We start from the raw sequence: 19166 nt of genomic DNA on the forward strand, positions 1-19166 counted from the left end.
TGACGAAAAATGTGTTTATGATCCATGCTTATTTAGGAGGATTTCCCTATGAATGTTGTGCTCATGCTAGTATGTAGTAAGGCAATGCAGTTAGGGGTCATTCGCAAAAGATCGCTCGCATCTTCCGAAACAATTGATTAAAATATCGAGGGCTCTCCATAGGCTTTATTTGGCATTTTTTTATTTCTATGTATGCAACTAATTTCCACATTAAGTTCCTGAAATTCAATCATAGTTTGTTTTTCCCCCGGATTTTTTGGTAAGATATTTTCCCCGAAGCTTCTTCTCTGACTCTATTTTTTCCTCTTCTTCTCTCAACTTTTTAGTGTTTGTGTTCATGTTACAGGACGATTCTGAGTCCGAGCAAGGAAAGTGCGAGTACGCACCAATAGAATACAATCTGATGAGAAGGAAATTCATGTTGCATGTACGTTCAATTCTTGTGTTCAAATATGTTACAAAAAAAAATTTCTTGTCACCACAACTTATGTTCTCTTGAATAACTTTCATTTGCATGACATTTTGCATGATTCCACTCAAGTTTTCCGTGTTTTCCCTATAAATGTTGTGCTCACGCTAGTATGTAGTAAGTCAATGTAGTTAGGGATCCTTCGCAAAAGATCGCTCGCATCTTACGAAACAGTTTATTAAAATATCGAGGGCTCTACATAGGCTTTATTCGGCATTTTTCCATTTCCATATATGCAACTAATTTCCGCAATAAGTTCCTGAAATTCAATCATAGTTTATTTTTCCCCCGGTTTTTTTGGTAAGATATTTTTCCTGAATCCACTTCTTCTTCTTCTTTTCCTTCTCCTTCCTCCTCTTAACTTCTATGTGTTTTTGTTCATGTTACAGGACGATTCTAAATGTGAGCATGAAAAATGGGAATACGTTGGAATAGAATACGATCAGGTGAGAAGGAAATTCATGTTGCATGTTCCTTTCTTGTGTTCAACTATGTTACATTAAAATAATATTATGTTTCCGTAACTTACGTTCTCTTGGATAACTTCCATTTACACAGAATTTTGCATGATTCCACTCAAGTTTTCCATGTTTTCCCTATAAATGTTGTGCTCATGCTAGTATGTAGAAGTCAATGCAGTTAGGGACCCTTCGCATTACTCAGCATTTTTCCATTTCCATACATGCAACTAATTTCCGCAATAAGTTCCTGAAATTCAATCATAGTTTGTTTTTCCCTCGGTTTTTTTGGTAAGATATTTTTCCTGAATCCACTTCTTTTTCTTCCTCTTCTCCTTCCTCCCCTTAACTCTATGTGTTTTTGTTCATGTTACAGGACGATTCTAAATGTGAGCATGAAAAATGGGAATACATTGGAATAGAATACGATCAGGTGAGAAGGAAATTCATGTTGCATGTTCCTCTCTTGTGTTCAACTATGTTACATCAAAATTATATTGTTTCCGTAACTTACGTTCTCTTAGATAACTTCCATTTACACAAAATTTTGCATGATTCCACTCAAGTTTTCCATGTTTGCCTGTAATTGTTGCACTCATGCTAATATATACGTAGCCCGTAACCTTAGCACAAGGGTCCCACTAATGATAAGGCAAAATCTCACGACAGCACATACCCAGGGGATGTCGCACCCAATACATCTCGAAGGAAGCCTTAGACAAATACGAAGAACTGTTTAACGAAGACCCATTCTCGGAAGATACAATCCAAGCAGGCGAGGGCCTATTGCTCAGTATTTCTGAGTCGAGGAAGGAGAAGTGGTGCAACTTATTACAGGAAACCGATATGAAGCATAACAGCAGGAAAGCATGGAAACTAGTCAAAAGCCTCAGTGGCGACCCAACAAGCCCCCAGCGTAAGTATGGAGATGTCACACCGAATCAAATAGCGCACCAACTGCTACTCAATGGAAGAACCAGGCGGAAGAAGAAGAAGGACTGTAAAATCAGAAGAAAAATGGACGAAGAGAACAACTTCCTGGCGTGTCCATTCTCCATTCAAGAACTTCAGAGTGCCATCGAGGAAATGAAAATCAACAAGGCAGCCGGACTCGATGACATAAGACCTGAACAAATCAAACACTTCGGGCCTAAAACAAAAGCGTAGATACTCGCGGTAATAAATAGCTGTGTCAAAGAGATGCAAATTCCCAAACCCTGGAGAAAGTCTCGAGTTGTTGCCCTTCTGAAGCCTGGAAAAGACCCGACAGAAGCTAAAAACTTCCGGCCAATCTCCCTCCTATGCCAGCTGTTCAAAGTCATGGAGCGAATGGTTCTGAAACGAATATCGGATCACGTGGATGAAGCCTTAATAAAAGAACAGGCAGGTTTCAGGCCTGGTCGTTCATGCTGCGGACAGATACTCAACTTGACCCAGCATATTGAAGACGGTTTCCAGAGGGGCGAGGTGACTGGGGTTGCCTTCCTGGACCTTAGTGCAGCCTACGACACGGTCAACCACAAGCTACTGACCAAAAAAGTGTATAGTGTAACGAAAGATTACACACTAGCCAAGTTCATTCAGTGCATGCTACAGAACAGACACTTCTTTGTCACCTTGCAAACGAAGAATAGCCGATGGAGGAGACAGAAGAACGGTCTCGCACAAGGTAGCGTTTTGGCCCCAATACTATTCAATATTTATACCAACGATCAGCCAGTTAACGAGTTCGTGCGAAGCTTCATTTATGCGTGTTAGTTACCAGTAGAATGTTTCCGATCCTGCTTCAAATGAAATCACTGGATCAGGCCCTGAACTTCGGAAGGAAGGCTCTGTTGTTTCTGATCTTCACCTCACGTGGCTGGACAAAAGAAATTTTCTGTTTGTCAAAGTCTCTCACTATTCCCGAAATTTGTGGCCATCCTCAGAAAGGGACCCCAATCCTAAAATACTCAGAATTAAGTTGATACTAGAACAGAGCAGGATTTTCTGCAAAATTTTTCGGACAAATAACGTTGTGGTGTGTGAAACTATGGTTGTTGGAGTTTGCATTTTGCAGTTAAAAAGTAAAAAAAAAACATACATGGTATCGAACAGGGCCGGATTAAGGGGGTGGCCACATGGGCCGTGGCTCATGGCGGCAAATCAAGGAGGCGGCAAATTTTTCAATTTTTTTAAAAAAAAAAATCGAATTTTGAAAAAAATTACCGACGAGAAAAGGCGAAAAAATCTCTCATTTCCTGGGAGGGGGACACTGCAGGAGCCTCCCCGAAGATTGCGTTCACCACTCGAACTACCGGAAGAACCTCAAGCAATCGGGCGTCCTCTGGGCAACGACTAAGTCGGCCGATCCTGCAAACACCGAAGCACCAAAACCAAAGATGCCAGATCAGCTCCATACGGAGCCTTCAAAACAACTTTATGCAATATCGAAGGCTTATCTGTAAATAAACAAATTTTACTGTCTGACATGTGCAATCGCAACAAATGTAATATCTTAGTGTTACAAGAAACCCATAGGGGACCAAATAGTCACAGACCAAAGATCCATGGAATGAATCTAGTCGTAGAAAGGCCCCACGAGCAGTATGGAAGCGCTATATTTGTTAGGCCAGACATTGACGTACGCTCCTGTGCCTTGACCTGCGTTGAGGATGTAGACATTTTAACGATAGAGCTCCAATCCTGCACCGTCACATCAGTGTACAAACCACCCAATACAGCGTTCAAATTCCACGAACCAGATAACTTCCGCAATCAAAATGTTAACATCGTCTTGGGTGACTTCAACTGCCACAGTACAGCGTGGGGATACAACGAAACCAACGACGACGGTGAGAAACTGGAGAACTGGGTAGACCAAGTGAACCTCAAACTAATACACGATCCAAAATTGCCCGCATCATTTAATAGCGGACGCTGGAGACGAGGATACAACCCGGACAACATTTTTGTGTCTGACAGGATAGCTCAGCAAACAGTGAAACAAGTGGAAGAACCCATACCAAAATCTCAACACCGAGCAATAACCTGTTATATAACGGCAGCAATTAGACCAAACACGGTCCCGTTCAAAAGACGCTTCAACTTCAAGAAAGCTAACTGGGAACTTTTCACACGAGACCTGGATCAAGAAATCTCCAAAATAAAGCCCGAAATCCAATCGTATGGAGCATTCACAGAACTTGTAGGCAAAATCTCACGACAGCATTAGTCAATGAAAACTCAGGTGACAATCCCTTAGTCTGAAATGACTAGTCTGAAATTGAAATGAAAATCGAAAATTTAAGGCAAAAACATGAGAAAGTGTTGACAGGTTATCACAGCAGTTTCCAGCAAAAGAAATACTTAACTAGGGGAAGGGGGGAGGGGAGAAAATTCTAAGCCAAGTTCCAAAACTTTTATTTTATAACCATGTGATTGAAGTGCCCGTTAATAAATAAATCTGTAGACTTCTCAAATTGGAACAATGAGATTCCCTGCTTCAATGCATTTCATCTTCGTAATGCATGCATACCTAAGGTGTGCTACCTATCCCTCTTATACAAATCATCATTCCAATGTAAGGATTGGCTTAAATTCTCAGGTATAAGAAAGAATTAACTAGGTATAAATTTTGCCGGATCTTTTAGTAAATAGAGAAGCTCTCAAGCATCTAAGTTTACTCAAAGATCAAGGTTTTAAGGGAGCAGGGTCCAAGGAAAAAATTTCCAATTAATTTTTCCTTTGAATTCCATCATTCTGAGACCACTTCCAAAAAACCTAGTACACTGTAGCTTAACAAAACCCTGCCTCTCTAAGCTGGAAGTAATGATGACCTTGAGAACAAGGCTTATAGTGTGATGAGGAAACTGGTTTTTTATTAACAGTTTTTTCATTCATACCTCTCTCAAATCTTGAACTAATGAATTTTTGCTGGCAAATGAACTTCAACTACTATTTCTTGTGGTACTCTTTAAGTTTCTTACCCATTTAATTTGGCTTCTGGCTCAAACAATGTTGATTTGTCCCTTTTCGGCCATTTTTTTCTCTTCTCTGGAAACCATGTAGCGTAGCTAATGCACTGGCATAAGTGCTCTCTTTTTGTATTTGAAAATAGAGCTGTGGTACCATGAAAAAGAACCTCGTGAATAAAAATCATTGGGTAGCTTTTAGCATAGCTTTAACAGAACAAAACGAGGAAAAAAGATTTTTTGGAAGTTGACATAATGGCCTCATTCAAGAGTTCATAATTTTGTAATCTGCAGAAGCTCTCGAAAAAAACGCAATTTCCACATATATCGATTTACTTCAGATGTTGAGCAAAGAATCAACTTGATCAATGTTTTTTTCTTCTTTTTCTTCCGAGGTGATACAGTTATGATTAAAGGCAAGCGCAGGAAAGAAACTGTGTGCATCGTTCTTGCAGATGAAACTTGTCCATTTGAAAAAATTCGCATGAACCGTGTCGTGCTGAATAACCTGCGCGTACGTCTGGCTGACGTTGTTTCCATCCAGCCTTGTCCAGATGTTAAGTATGGAAAACGTATCCATGTTTTACCCTACGATGATACCGTCACAGGAATTTCCGGGTAAGTAAAGTTTCGTTTTAACATACTTAAAGTAAAAGCTTATTTAAACAGGACTGTGCTTCATTTGAGCTGCAGTTAGCCATGGTAAATCAAATTTTTTGCACTAATGTTGTAAAGCCTGTCACAAGTTAGTGAGGTATTTCTCTTCATTTTCAAAACAACAGCTCATGTAGTAGATTGATCTCAGGAAAGCAAATATCTATTTTGGACAAGGTGATGTGTCAATGGCGTGTTCTCAAAATTTCACATTAATTTTTATGGAGAATTCTGCTTTCTTGCCAGGGAACAAGTTGACTTCCCTCTTTCCTTTAAACTTTGTTCTCTGCCGCGAAATGTTGTTCACCTAAAGAAAGGAGAAGCTGTACCCGAAAAACTGCTGCTTAGAGGTGTTCGTTTGTGTTTAAGTTTAAAAGTTGCTGACTTTAATTACCTTGCTGTAGAAATAAAAAAGATTTTGTAAGCAGGTGTTTTCCAATTTTTCCCCCTCAGTTTTCAAGCGTTATCCAATAAAGTGACAGAAACTTCCCCTCTACTTTAATAACCTCACTCCTTTTTTCAAGGGACCCATTTAAAAATTACTTGAGGCACTTTTTGGTATCCAGTAGTATACTTAAATTTTAAATCACCTCTGCTTGTGGTTTTTTCTGTTGGCAGTAGTTACTTTGAAAAAGAGTCATTCACAATATCTTAGTAGTATTTTATCTTAATCCTCAACGACACATTTCTAATTCTAGATAAAAATTGAGTAAATCTCTGAGGAAAATTTGGGCCGTGGAATACTTTTAGGAAATTGAATGTCCTCTTTCGATGAATGATTTCCAATGTATGCACATACCTGCTTTCAGCAACTTAATCTCTGTGTTTCTTTTTTACAGCAACCTGTTTGAAGTCTATCTTAAACCATATTTCTTGGAGGCTTACCGTCCAATTTACAAGGATGATTCATTCATTTTCCGTGGTGGTATGCGAGCTGTAGAATTCAAAGTTGTCGAAACAGACCCATCACCCTTCTGTCTTGTTGCCCCGGACACTGTGATCCACTTTGAGGGTGATGCTGTCAAGCGTGAGGTATGTTGAGTTTGTAAAATTTGATCAGATTTTTTTATGTATGCTCCTATTTATGGATGGTTTAACAACGCTGATTTAGCAATCAATTTTTCAAAAATCTCAAACTTAGAACTCCTGTTAAAATCTTTGGAACTTGCTCATTAACAATGGACATTTTCAAACTAAAATTATTATTTTTTTCTTCTTTTTTTTCTTTTGGTATGTGTGTGTGTGCTATAAAAATTCTCGGTGAGGATAAAAATGAAGACAGAAAGCCTCAATTGATATAAAAAAACTTTCATTTTCTTTCTTACAACCTTCTTAATAATTAATTTAAGAAAATCATAATCTTAGTAGAGTTTTGGAAGGTTCCATTCCAGTAAAATTAGATCATTGAAGGAGTCAAAAATCTTCAAAAGAAATAGTGATGAATTGTTCCTACTGCTGTGCTGAGTGATGATAAATTACGCCGTCAGTTATTGTGAAATTATCGTAAATACTGAAATAGCGATACCCACCCAGTCTCAAGAAAAGTGAGATCGTAACTGCAGTTGTGGGCAGGTAGGAACGAGATATATGGCTCTTGGAATAACTTCAAAGATAATGACTTTCAACTTGTGCAAAGATTTCGTAGTGGTTTCAATTCTCTTTTGTAAAGTTTTGAACGCAAAATGCCTCAGATAAAATGTAAATCAAATATGACGAGATGCTCAGCCAAGATTTTTTTCCTTTTTCTTTTTTTTTCGTCTACCATCGATTTGAGGATGACCGTTCAAGTTTGTGATGAAAAATCCCCAGCCTACGTTTTGTACACCAAAAAAAATAATATGCTGTTTTAGCACCTAGGATGTTAAAAATGTGTCTGGTGATCTCAAGATGCTGCCTTAACTACCTACAGAGTTAAATTTGCATTCACATGATGTAAAGTTAACTGCGAGGGCAGTACGGACAACAACTCCGGATCACCAGACTCATTTTTAACATCCTAGGTGCTAAAACAGCATATTATTTTTTTCGCTGTATTTTAGGTAAGAATTAATCTTTAACAAATATACCAGGAATTTTTGATTATTGCCCAGAGTTAAAAATTGATTTGTTTTAAATGAATCATCTTTTTTTCTCTTATTTTAACTATACAAATCCTTCACCAGGAAGAGGAAGAAGCGTCCAGTGCTGTAGGTTACGATGACATTGGAAGCTGCAGGAAGCAACTAGCTCAAATTAAGGAAATGGTTGAGTTGCCGTTGCGTCATCCTTCTCTTTTCAAAGCTATAGGAGTGAAGCCACCGCGTGGTATTTTGTTGTATGGCCCACCGGGTACCGGAAAAACACTCATTGCCCGTGCTGTTGCTAATGAAACCGGTGCATTCTTTTTCCTCATCAATGGTAAGCATTTCTATTTTTCTTCTATTCCGAATTGTCTTTTACCTTGCTCCATCACGTATAATACTTTAGTTTCAAAATTTAGTTAAATTTCAAAGAGATCAATTTTATTTTTAAAATGTAGTAAGAAATATCAACGTTTGATAGCACCTTTTTAATCTGTTGGAAAAATTTTTTATTCCCATTAATCTAATGAAATTTTTTCCAGTTCCTTTTAGTATGTGTCATATACTCCCTGAATTTTGTGTAAATATTGTGGTGCCTACAGAATTAAAATCTGTAAATGTGAAACAGAAATATGCAAAGCCTAAAAATGGAGGATATTTGTCGCATGAAAGAGCGCAATAGTTTTCAGTATCTCAATCATCATTTGATTTTCAATTTGCCCTGAATAATTCTACTGCATCTAAGTAGATTGTCTGTGGACCGCAGATTGAATTTGTAATCAGCAAGAAACTGCAGCTTTGACAATTTTCTTATTTTTTTTTAGGTCCAGAAATTATGAGTAAATTAGCCGGTGAATCGGAGAGCAATTTGCGTAAAGCTTTTGAAGAGGCAGATAAACATGCTCCAGCTATCATCTTTATCGATGAATTAGACGCTATTGCGCCAAAAAGAGAAAAGGTAAGTTCACATCTTCAAGTACTATTATTTATAAATATTTAGGAGAGTAAATCCAATTTTCACTTGTTGTCTTTCATATGATTCAATTAAGCATCAAAGATACCATACCATCCTAGGAGTTTAATTTTGTATTCAAACTGTCAGTTTGTAAACAAAAGAAAGTAATGTCTGCCAAAATAATGGTCAGCTGGTGCTGAATTTTGTAATTACAGAATTGAAAGAGAATAAACTATGATAAATGAAAAAACCAGACTTGCACAGTGAAAATACAACATTTTTGTACAACATTTTTCCTCAACATTTGATGTTTGGCTGTGTGGGCACTGCATCATTTCGTAATTTAGTTCTCTTTTTAATAAATTTTTTTTTCGTTTTACAAGACTCATGGTGAAGTTGAGAGGAGGATCGTCTCGCAGCTTCTGACACTCATGGATGGCTTAAAGCAAAATTCTCACATCATTGTTATGGCAGCCACAAATCGTCCTAACTCCATCGATGCTGCGTTGCGTAGATTCGGCAGATTCGACTGTGAAATCGATATTGGTATTCCAGAAGCAACTGGCCGTCTAGAAATCCTGCGTATTCACACCAAGAATATGAAATTGGCAGATGACGTTGACCTAGAACAGGTAATTTTCTTCTTTTTTTGTTTGTTTCTTTTTCTTGCTTTTGGGACTGGGATGAATATCCATTAACACAGTATTTTTCCCTTCGCAAGCGAAACTTCACTGGGGCAAATCCCACGAAAACCTCCTGTAAAAACAGGAAGGCCTAAGATAGATTTAAACTGAAAATCGGTTTTTCTCTGAAAGTCTTTTTTAAACCAGGAATTTCCAACAATAAACTCTTAGCTGTGGTTTAAAATTTTTGGATATTTATCGTGCTCAATTGTTTGTGTAGTACTGTCCTAAGCAATGCTGCCAGCTACTTGATTTTGCATTTTGTCCTTTAGATTCAATGAGGTCCTTTTTCCTATTGATGATCACTAACTTGTCGATTGTGTATTGCTAGAAGTCGGTAAAGATCCCGAAAAATTAGAAAAAAGAAATTTCATAAAATGAAGAGTTATTATTTGTCTAAATGTTACTGATTTAAATGCTTATTCATCCACAATATTTGAAATAAATATTATTTTTTGGAGGCTGCATGATTACTCATTCTCATTGGTAATAATGGTTTTAATTGTTTATTTTAGATCGCAGCGGAAACTCATGGTCATGTGGGTGCTGATTTGGCGTCCCTTTGCTCAGAGGCAGCTCTTCAACAGATCAGAGAGAAAATGGATCTTATTGACTTGGAAGACGATCAAAGCGATGCCAAAGTCTTGAACTCTTTGGCCGTTACCATGGAGAACTTTAGGTATGCGATGAGCAAGAGCTCGCTGAGCGCTCTGCGTGAGACTGTCGTTGAAGTCCCCAACGTCACTTGGGAAGACATCGGAGGTCTGGAGAATGTCAAGCGGGAACTCCAAGAGTTGGTGCAGGTAATTTCTTTTGTTTTGCAGTCAGCGTCTTTCTCAGATTTATAACATGCTACTTACAATTACATCCTACAAGGGGCGTTCAATAAGTAAGTATCCCCCCTCTCTAAAATCAATAGGAATGGACCAATTTTCAAAAGCTTGGGCTCAAAGTCTTCCTTAGGATATACTGAGTTCAACAAAACAAACCGCAACAAAATCGGATCATGTGCGGCTGAACGCGAACCGTTTGAACGCGCCGAGGTGCACAACGCTCCCGCCATATCTGCGGAAATTTGAAGTCCGCGACAAGAGAAGAGCTTCTCTGCCAACGCTTCAGTCGTTCATCACTGACGAAAAATCAAAGAAGTTTTTGTAGAGGCTTACCTCACCTCTCTACATAACCAGCTCGATCCAAGCAGGTCTGATACTGATTGTGAGACAAAGAGAACAGCGTTCGGATACCACGCGTGTAGAGGTCTTTCAACTGGCTGGGGATGAAAGTGTTGACGGCTTGTTTGACCTCTTCCACTGATTCAAAATGAACTTCCCCGAGTTAAGATTTTAGATACGGTAATAAATGGCAAAACAGACCACTATTTATTCTCCTCTCTGAAATCTGAACTTGGGGGAGTTCATTTTGAATCAGTGGAAGAGGTCAAACAAGCCGTCAACACTTTCATCCCCAGCCAGTTGAAAGACCTCTACACGCGTGGTATCCGAACGCTGTTCTCTTTGTCTCACAATCAGTATCAGACCTGCTTGGATCGAGCTGGTTATGTAGAGAGGTGAGGTAAGCCTCTACAAAAACTTCTTTGATTTTTCGTCAGTGATGAACGACTGAAGCGTTGGCAGAGAAGCTCTTCTCTTGTCGCGGACTTCAAATTTCCGCGGATTTGGCGGGAGCGTTGTGCACCTCGGCGCGTTCAAACGGTTCGCGTTCGGCCGCACATGGTCTGATTTTGTTGCGGTTTGTTTTGTTGAACTCAGTATATCCTAAGGAAAACTTTGAGCCCAAGTTTTTGAAAATTGGTCCATTCCTATTGATTTTAGAGAGGGGGGATACTTACTTATTGAACGCCCCTCGTACTTTGGGGGGTTTTAAGGTCTCAAAAAAATCAGTTCAAGTACATTTGACCTCTACTGATCTTTTGATGTTATATTCTGACATCACTTCTCATAAATTTAAGCTCTAGCATTTGCTCTGTCTCCAAAAAGTCTTTCATTGTATCGCACTCTGGACTGAGGAAATGTAACGATTAATATCGTTTTTCAAATTTGCACGTGATTGTAAGTTTAATGCTGGGCTTTAGTTTTACTCATGAATGTTTCTGATTTTCAGTACCCTGTTGAACATCCTGACAAGTTCTTAAAGTTCGGTATGCAGCCGTCTCGCGGTGTGTTGTTCTATGGACCACCAGGTTGTGGTAAGACATTGTTGGCCAAAGCCATAGCCAACGAATGTCAGGCCAACTTCATCTCAGTCAAAGGACCCGAGTTACTCACCATGTGGTTTGGTGAATCAGAGGCTAACGTCAGAGATATTTTCGATAAGGTAAGATTTGGATACTTCAATATCTACCCTTCTCCTTTTTCAATTGGATGCAAACATTTACAATGGAAACCTAGGTGAATTTGAAAAAATAAAAGAAAGAACCACTCGTCTATTGAATTGATTGGATCATCATAGGATTATAGTTCGCCATCTGGTCTGGAACAAAATACTCCAAGGCTTTATCAACAGAGGGTGGTAAAAAGACATGTCTTAGCCTGAGACAGATAGAGGGGTTTTCCCCCTAAATTGTCATGCAGATAAACTCATTGAGATTCACACTTTTGGGATTCAGCCATGGATAAAATACTACACATTCATGCACTTTTCAGAACTTCCAGTTTAGATGGACAGCTTATGTTAAAACTGGCCCGACCAGAATAAATAATACAGCTCTCATGAATTTTACTTAAAAGTGAGAATCAGTAAGTCCTCCCAAATTATTTAAAAATGCTCAAAAATTTAAAAAGAGAGCATCTCCTGACTCTACTTTTTCTCAAATTTGGACCAAAAACCTCTCTCAAGCGTAAATATAAATCAGTTTACGTAATAATATTTTAACTTGAAACTAAATGCTGCATGATTTTATTTTACAGGCATGTGCAGCTGCTCCATGCGTTTTATTCTTCAATGAGTTAGATTCTATTGCCAAATCAAGAGGTGGTAATATAGGAGATGCAGGTGGTGCGGTCGATCGTATCATCAATCAGATCCTAACTGAAATGGATGGTATGGGCGCTAAGAAGAATGTCTTCATCATTGGAGCTACGAATAGGCCCGGTATGCATAGCTACTTTTATTTTCAATATTATTCAATGAAAACCAAATGACTCCTATTAAGTGAGGGACCACAAAAACAGGAAATCCAGCCAACCCTGTTTTTGACCACCTTAATTTTCTGCTCTTAAGAGTCAACTTTTCTCCCTGTTGTAATCATCAAAACCAATCAGACAAAGAGAGCCAAATATTTCAATTGGTGTAGGAAAGAATTGATTTGCCTTTCTCACTCTAATGATGTCTAATAGTGGCTCACTGATGGAGAAGTTAAAGTATATTTACTACTTATTTTTGCTAACTATTTTTATTTCCTTCTACAGACATTATTGACCCTGCAATCCTCAGACCGGGACGTTTAGATCAGCTAATTTATATTCCACTGCCTGATGAGAAATCACGTGAAGCTATTTTGAAGAGCAACTTAAGAAAGTCACCTGTTGTTGGTGTAAGTTATGTTTTACTGTCAAGTTACCTTTTTTTTTTTGCTTCGTTCAATCAGAAGCGCCCTTTACGGAAAAATATAAATATGTATTCAGATTTTTTTCATGAGCCTGTTGCAAACTTTAGCTGGAACCAAAATGAGAGCTTATTTGATGAGAATAGGCCAAAAAATTATGATGAACACTCTGGCAAGGTCGGAAATTCACATCTTGCCCTTCAATTCATGCTAGAAATTTGTACTCTTTTAAAATAACATCAAGCAATGTCACAAACTACTCTCATTCAACATGTTGATTTTCCTAAACTCCAAGTTTTGTTCTTGTCAAAGTTGAAAACCTTTCCCTTCGAAATTGTTAACCTTTTGTTGATGTTAGAAAGAATTCTTGTTTTAAACTTGTTGTTATGTTTTCAGGATGTGGATCTAACGAACATAGCCAAAGTTACCCACGGTTTTTCGGGTGCTGATCTGACAGAGGTGTGTCAGCAGGCTTGCAAACTTGCCATCAGGCAGTGCATTGAAGCAGAAATCAAGAGGGAACGGGAACGTGCAACCAATCAACAACAAGGAGCAATGAACGTATGTACCTCATTTATAATATTTCATGTGATCAGATACCTACTCCTTAATCGGACATTTCAAGAATCCTAGAATCATTTAGTTTCTATCACTGAAATATATTTTCATTTACAGTTTGCGAAAGCCTTCATGTCAAATTTTGTTTTGCATAATCGAGAATTTCTCTCACCAGAAGCGTTGTGTCTGACACTGAATCTGTTACCGTACTTCCGTAATCTAAAGATGAATTTCAGGCTGCAAGTCGAACCGTCTCAGCTTTTTTACTTTTGGCCTGGAATGAGATCTCTAATATTCTGTAGCGATGCAACTTTGTGTCTGTCTGGTATAATTACTATATTTTGTTCTGTTGATTTTCAGATGGACGAAGATGACCCAGTTCCAGAAATCACTAGAGCCCATTTCAAAGAGGCGATGAAGTTCGCCAGGCGGTCGGTGACAGATAACGATATCAGAAAGTACGAGATGTTTGCACAGACTCTACAACGGAGTAGAAGATTTGGAAATAACTTCAGGTATGTTCATTACTTATGTTCCATCAGCATCAACAGAAGGCTATGAAAAATCATTTTTCATTAAATTTTCCAGGATCTGAAGGATTCCGAAAAACCGCGGGTAACTTTGGCTATGTACGTTAGAAACCCATCCTGAAAACATTAATAACAAGTTCAAAACAAGAATTTTTTCTTACATCAACAAAAGGTTGACAATTTTTCAGTATTCATTGAAGAAATTATTGAGAAACTCGATAATGATGAAAAATCTAGAATGATACTCTACGTCTTAAAGATGAAATGGAGGCTTTCCAAGTTTATTTATGCCTCTTCAAGCAGGAGTTACTAAATGCCCTGCTGAAAGAATAATGAACTGTTTTGATTCGAAACTTTCTGAACGTCTAGTGAAAATCAGGAAAAATTCTATGCAGAATTTACAGGAATATGGCTTATCCAAATCCATATCACTATTTTTCCGGTAGCAAGAATGCATCTACTTGAATTTCTTCGAATTTTGACCTGCCTCGATAGACCTTGAGCAAGTGCTAAAATTGGTCCTAAATTATTTTATCGCGTGCTTAAAAAGTAGTCCCAAATTGTTTTTCTTTTTTTTATAAAAAATGTAAAATCCAACAAATGTTGAAAACAAACAGTTCTATGAATTGATAGCTTTTGATCCTTGGGTTTCAGGACCAGTAACTTCAAAATCTCCCACAGTTTGATTTAATTGCTAAAAGATACGATTATTTTTGTTGCAGATTCCGGACAGCAGAACAAGGGACGGCTGCTCAAGGCACAGGCGGGGACCAAACCTCGTTTCAAGATGATTGGGATGACGACTTATATAGCTAGTTAAATTAAACAAAAAACGGCAAACATGAATGCGTACATACTCCCTCAAGCTGTGTGCTTTGTATGTACATGGATATTGATTTACATGTAGATTTTTTTATTTTTTCCTCTTTTTCTATTCAAGCTGAAAAGTTAAATTCAGGAAGCTCATGCCTCCCCGTAAAATTTCTGCATCCTCCTGAGTTTTTACTGACGGTAACGCAATCTTGATTTAGAAATCTTGGGAGTCAAATTTTTCCTGAATTCTGAATTTTTTTACAACGTTTGTACTTTTCTCTTTTGTTTTTAGTCCACTGTATCCCCCAAAGTTTTATGTCTTATTTCTCTATTTTACTATATCTAAATTTTTGAGGGAACTTTTCGAGCAAATTTAACAAGGCTAGAATTTTTGGAGTTCCTTGAGAGGAAGCTCAGCCTGCGTTTCTTACTCCATCCTCTGCCCAGATTAGGCCGAAATTCCAGAACGTTCGGTGATTTATTGCGTAGTATTTTTTTTTTTCTTTAATTTCCCTTCTCCTAATGAAATGTGCCTTAAGTTTAAGCTATTTGTAAGAGACTTAACTAAAAGTAAGAGAGCTGCGGAAAATTCAAGCTGTCATGCCAATAAATCAGCAATGAATTCTTCGTTACTTTTATTCCTTGGCAAGATTTCGATTTTTTCTTTACGTTCTCTGTATTGATGTGCAGTTCTTGAATCAGATTAAATGGTTTTTAGAAGTTATATATCTTAGTAATTATGTTAGAACTGTTCTCATTGTTCCTCATTCTTTTTTCATTTTGTCCTTGGAATTATATTAATATTGTGATAAATATATTTTTAAATTTGTAAACAATTTTGAGCTTTATCCTCCTGAAGCCTGGAAAGTTTTTCAACTCTACTCTCGAGCATGCGGACGTTGACAGTTAGCCCCGATGTACAATAAACACCAATAGGAGTCTAACCAACTGCCTTGAAATAGGTGTTATTTACCTAAAACTTAATATTTATTTTACATCTCACAATTTTTAATCTCTCTCTTTGATCATCTTTTTAAAAATAGTCACTAAAATTTTCCGTTGTAATGTACAATTAAAAAAAAAATCATTGGAGGGTTTGCCAAGGTGGAAATAGGCATTCTACCTCTGCAAGCTATTATAGCTTGAATATATGAATAATCATGAAAATTTCTCAGATTATTTTCAGAGAATTAGATTCAGACTAAGAGGATGGATGTCTGTGGAGCTATCAAATTTTTAGGCCCTTAGCACTTCTCATCTGGAAATAACGGTAAAATTACAACAAATTTTCTTCTTTCATAGACAATATTTATCAATGAAAACCTCTGTCATAGCTTTGCCTTTGTTTTCAAAAGGGCTTTAAAATTTGAACCTGAACTCCTGACCAACTATGCACATTGTACAAATCAAAATCGTTGAAAAAAGTCAAAGTAAATAAATTTCATTATTCAAAACCAGTTTCACATGGTTCTAAAACTGCGTAGATTCACCTTAACAACTCAAATATCATGAACAGACTTGGATTCTTTTTTGCAAAAGGATGCATGTAGGCCTTGTCTCCCCGGGATGTTTCATGGGATTTTTCCCAGGGATAAATCTCACTTGCGAAGTTGGGAATAATATTGAGTTAATGAATACTCATCACAGTATCAATTAGAGTCTTTACAGAGCCCTCAGAGTGGTTCAGAGAGAAGAAGAAATTTTTTTGTTCTGTAAAACGCGGAAAAAGCCCAGAAGTCTCATTCATGCGATTTGAACTTGGGACAAATCCCATGAAACGTCCTATGGAGACAAGGCCTAAGCATTTTTGTTTCAGCGCCAACTCCTACGTACAGCGTTCAAAGTGTTGATGTCGTACCATTGGCTTTGTTTTCATAGATAGTGATCTGATGCTTAGATTTTTACTTTTTTAGGATAGCAATCTGTCAAAATGCTCACTTTGAATTCCGTTTAGTTAAACAAGTAGATGGTGTCTTTCTGTGTTTTCCCAAGAGTGATTTCTCCATTTATTATCAGATCTTGCTATTTCCTGTCTTTATACAAAATTCGACTGTCATACCTATGTTAAGCAGTTATAGTAGTCATCGATTTGTTTTTTGTGTTTGTTTGAATTAGGCACAGAGCATCGCCCCAATGAGGGGGGTTGCTCTATTGAGGGGTCAACGGAGTTGACAATGGATGGAGTAACTCCAGCCTAATGATAAGAGCAGTTAAGTTTTCCCTTTCAACCACTTGCAGAGCTTCGATCTATTAGCTGCAGAGGATCAATAACTGAGCAATGTGGAACGTCTCTGCAGTTGAAGACGAAAGGAAAATAACTTTTTATCGTATGATTCGATGATTCAGTTTGTCCGCTCGTCATGGTTCGATAGCTCGATCGCTCTCATCGAAGTCACTCCTTCGATAATCGAAAAGGGGACGGAAAAATAGAAGTTTCGATAACATTACTGAATTTTGACAACATGGTTTTTTGTGATGATGAGGATTTTTCGTGTTCAAACGCTACTGTTTTCTCAGAGGTTTCCTCGGTGTTTTCTCAGAATGTTGACTGTGTTCTCAGACAGTTTCGGCTGTGTTCTTGGAAGTTTCTCCGTGTTCTCGCTCACTTTTTTGTGTTTTCTTGCTCTATTAGGTTTGGACACCAACGGCGTTCCATAGTTTGGACACAAACGGCGTTCCATAGTTGCCTAACAGGCTCAACAGTACATTTTAACAAACGAATTAGACTTTATGTCCAAATCGTGCAAAATACATTTTTAGGTACTCTTGAGAGCCACTGAGTTCAAAAATTACAGATACTTCCAAAAATTCACTTTCTCTAACAACAATCAGTAAGGATTATTTGGACTTTTTTAAAGCTTTTACTAAGTTCATTTGTTTTGATTTGATGAAGTGAGAAGAAATAAATCCACTCTGCAGCGAAAGAAGCCCTAGGTGTTCACAAAACCAGTAATAAATACCAGCATCCTTACTGGTGGGATGAAGAAATTGAAGACGAGATAAATCTTAAGAGGCAAAAACATCTTATATTTCTGTCGTCTAAAAAGACTGAAGATAAAGTTGCTTACAGGAAAGCTCAGTCTAAAGTTAGGAGCCTCATAACACGGAAGAAGAATGAAGCTTGGGAAAGCAACTGTTCTAGAATTAACACCTACCTAGGGGGGAGAAAAAGTGCTGAGAGCGCGACATCGTTTCTCCGATATCACTTAAAAAACTGGAGGATCATTTTAAAGATCTTTTGACGGAAAGGCGCCCAGAGTTTCGAGACAACAGCACGGACAACGGAAGAATGAACAACTTGGAGATCCACACTTGTGACATAATTAAAGCGGTTAAAGAGCTAATTAATGGCAAAGCACCGGGTCCTGGTGGGATCCCTGTCGAGTTGGTCAAGTACGGGACTGCTAAGCTCTTTGAGTGCCTCAGAAAACTGATGCAACAATGCATCAGGGGTGACGAGGTACCAAGGGAGTGGAAGGAGTCTTGGATCAAGGCCATCTACAAAAAGAAGGGAAGGAAGGACGACTGTAACAACTACCGGGGGCTCTCAGTGACCGGGACAATAAGCAAAGTTTACGGGAAGATACTGAAAGCGAAGATCGAGGACGAATGGCAGGATCACGAAGCAGAGGAGCAGGCTGGTTTTAGAGCTGGCAGGTCTACGATAGATCACCTCTTTGTTATTGTCCAGGTCATTGAGAAGAAAATGGCCGTAGCTCAGGAACTGCATTTAATTTTTGTGGATCTCCAGAAGGCGTATGACAGCGTGCCGTTGGTGAAACTTTGGGAGGCCTTGGAAAAATCGAATTTTAACGGGGGGTTGATTGACGCTGTTAAGCGATTTTATAAAGGGAGTTTTACCAAAGTTAAGTGCCATGGGGGGTTGTCAGCGGGATTTTATGCGACTAAGGGTCTAAAACAGGGATGTTGTTTGTCGCCAACATTATTTAAAATTTATCTCGAGTGCGTGCTAAAAGAATGGAAAAAGAAATGCTCTGGTATGGGTGTCCCCTTGGGTGATCTCGAAACTCTGTTTACTCTGTGCTTTGCTGATGACCAGGTGGTGGTTGCTCAAGATCAAGATGATGCGGAATACATGATGCGCAAGTTAGTAGAAGAGTATCGGAAGTGGGGTCTGGAAGTCAGCATATCCAAATCTGAGAAGATGACTTTTGGCGGTGATCAGCAAAGCATTGAGTTGGAGGATGGGCAGCAGATCAAAGGCTGCGAGCACTTTAAGTACTTGGGAGTGCGGTTGACCCAGGATGGAAGGACGGATCAAGCTATCAGGGAAAGGAACACCTTAGCAAGGAAGGCTATAGCGATGTTAAATGGAATCCTCTGGGATCAGCGGATTTCCAAAGATAACAAGAGGAGGATATACAACGCTGTAGTCAAAAGTATATTAACATACGGATGTGAAGTTTGGCAGCTGAAGAAACGGACACAGGATATGCTAAGAGCAACG

The 19166-nt window shown here is 38.4% G+C and overlaps 1 protein-coding gene across 1 annotated transcript; it reads left to right on the forward strand.

Moving 5' to 3' along the window:
* The first annotated feature begins 346 nt into the window (after positions 1 to 346).
* Positions 347 to 15534, forward strand: LOC140224919 (transitional endoplasmic reticulum ATPase TER94-like). The gene is made up of 15 exons (XM_072302060.1): positions 347 to 427; positions 859 to 915; positions 1304 to 1360; positions 5276 to 5498; positions 6374 to 6566; positions 7697 to 7931; positions 8419 to 8552; positions 8933 to 9181; positions 9748 to 10035; positions 11354 to 11566; positions 12160 to 12343; positions 12661 to 12785; positions 13194 to 13358; positions 13716 to 13870; positions 14608 to 15534. The coding sequence occupies exons 3-15, from the start codon at positions 1330 to 1332 to the stop codon at positions 14699 to 14701; spliced, it is 2289 nt and encodes a 762-aa protein (XP_072158161.1). The 5' UTR covers positions 347 to 427; positions 859 to 915; positions 1304 to 1329; the 3' UTR covers positions 14702 to 15534.
* Positions 15535 to 19166: the final 3632 nt, after the last annotated feature.

The sequence above is a fragment of the Bemisia tabaci genome, chromosome 6, assembly GCF_918797505.1.
Source record: "Bemisia tabaci chromosome 6, PGI_BMITA_v3".
In the NCBI taxonomy this organism is placed as follows: Eukaryota; Metazoa; Arthropoda; class Insecta; order Hemiptera; family Aleyrodidae; genus Bemisia; species Bemisia tabaci.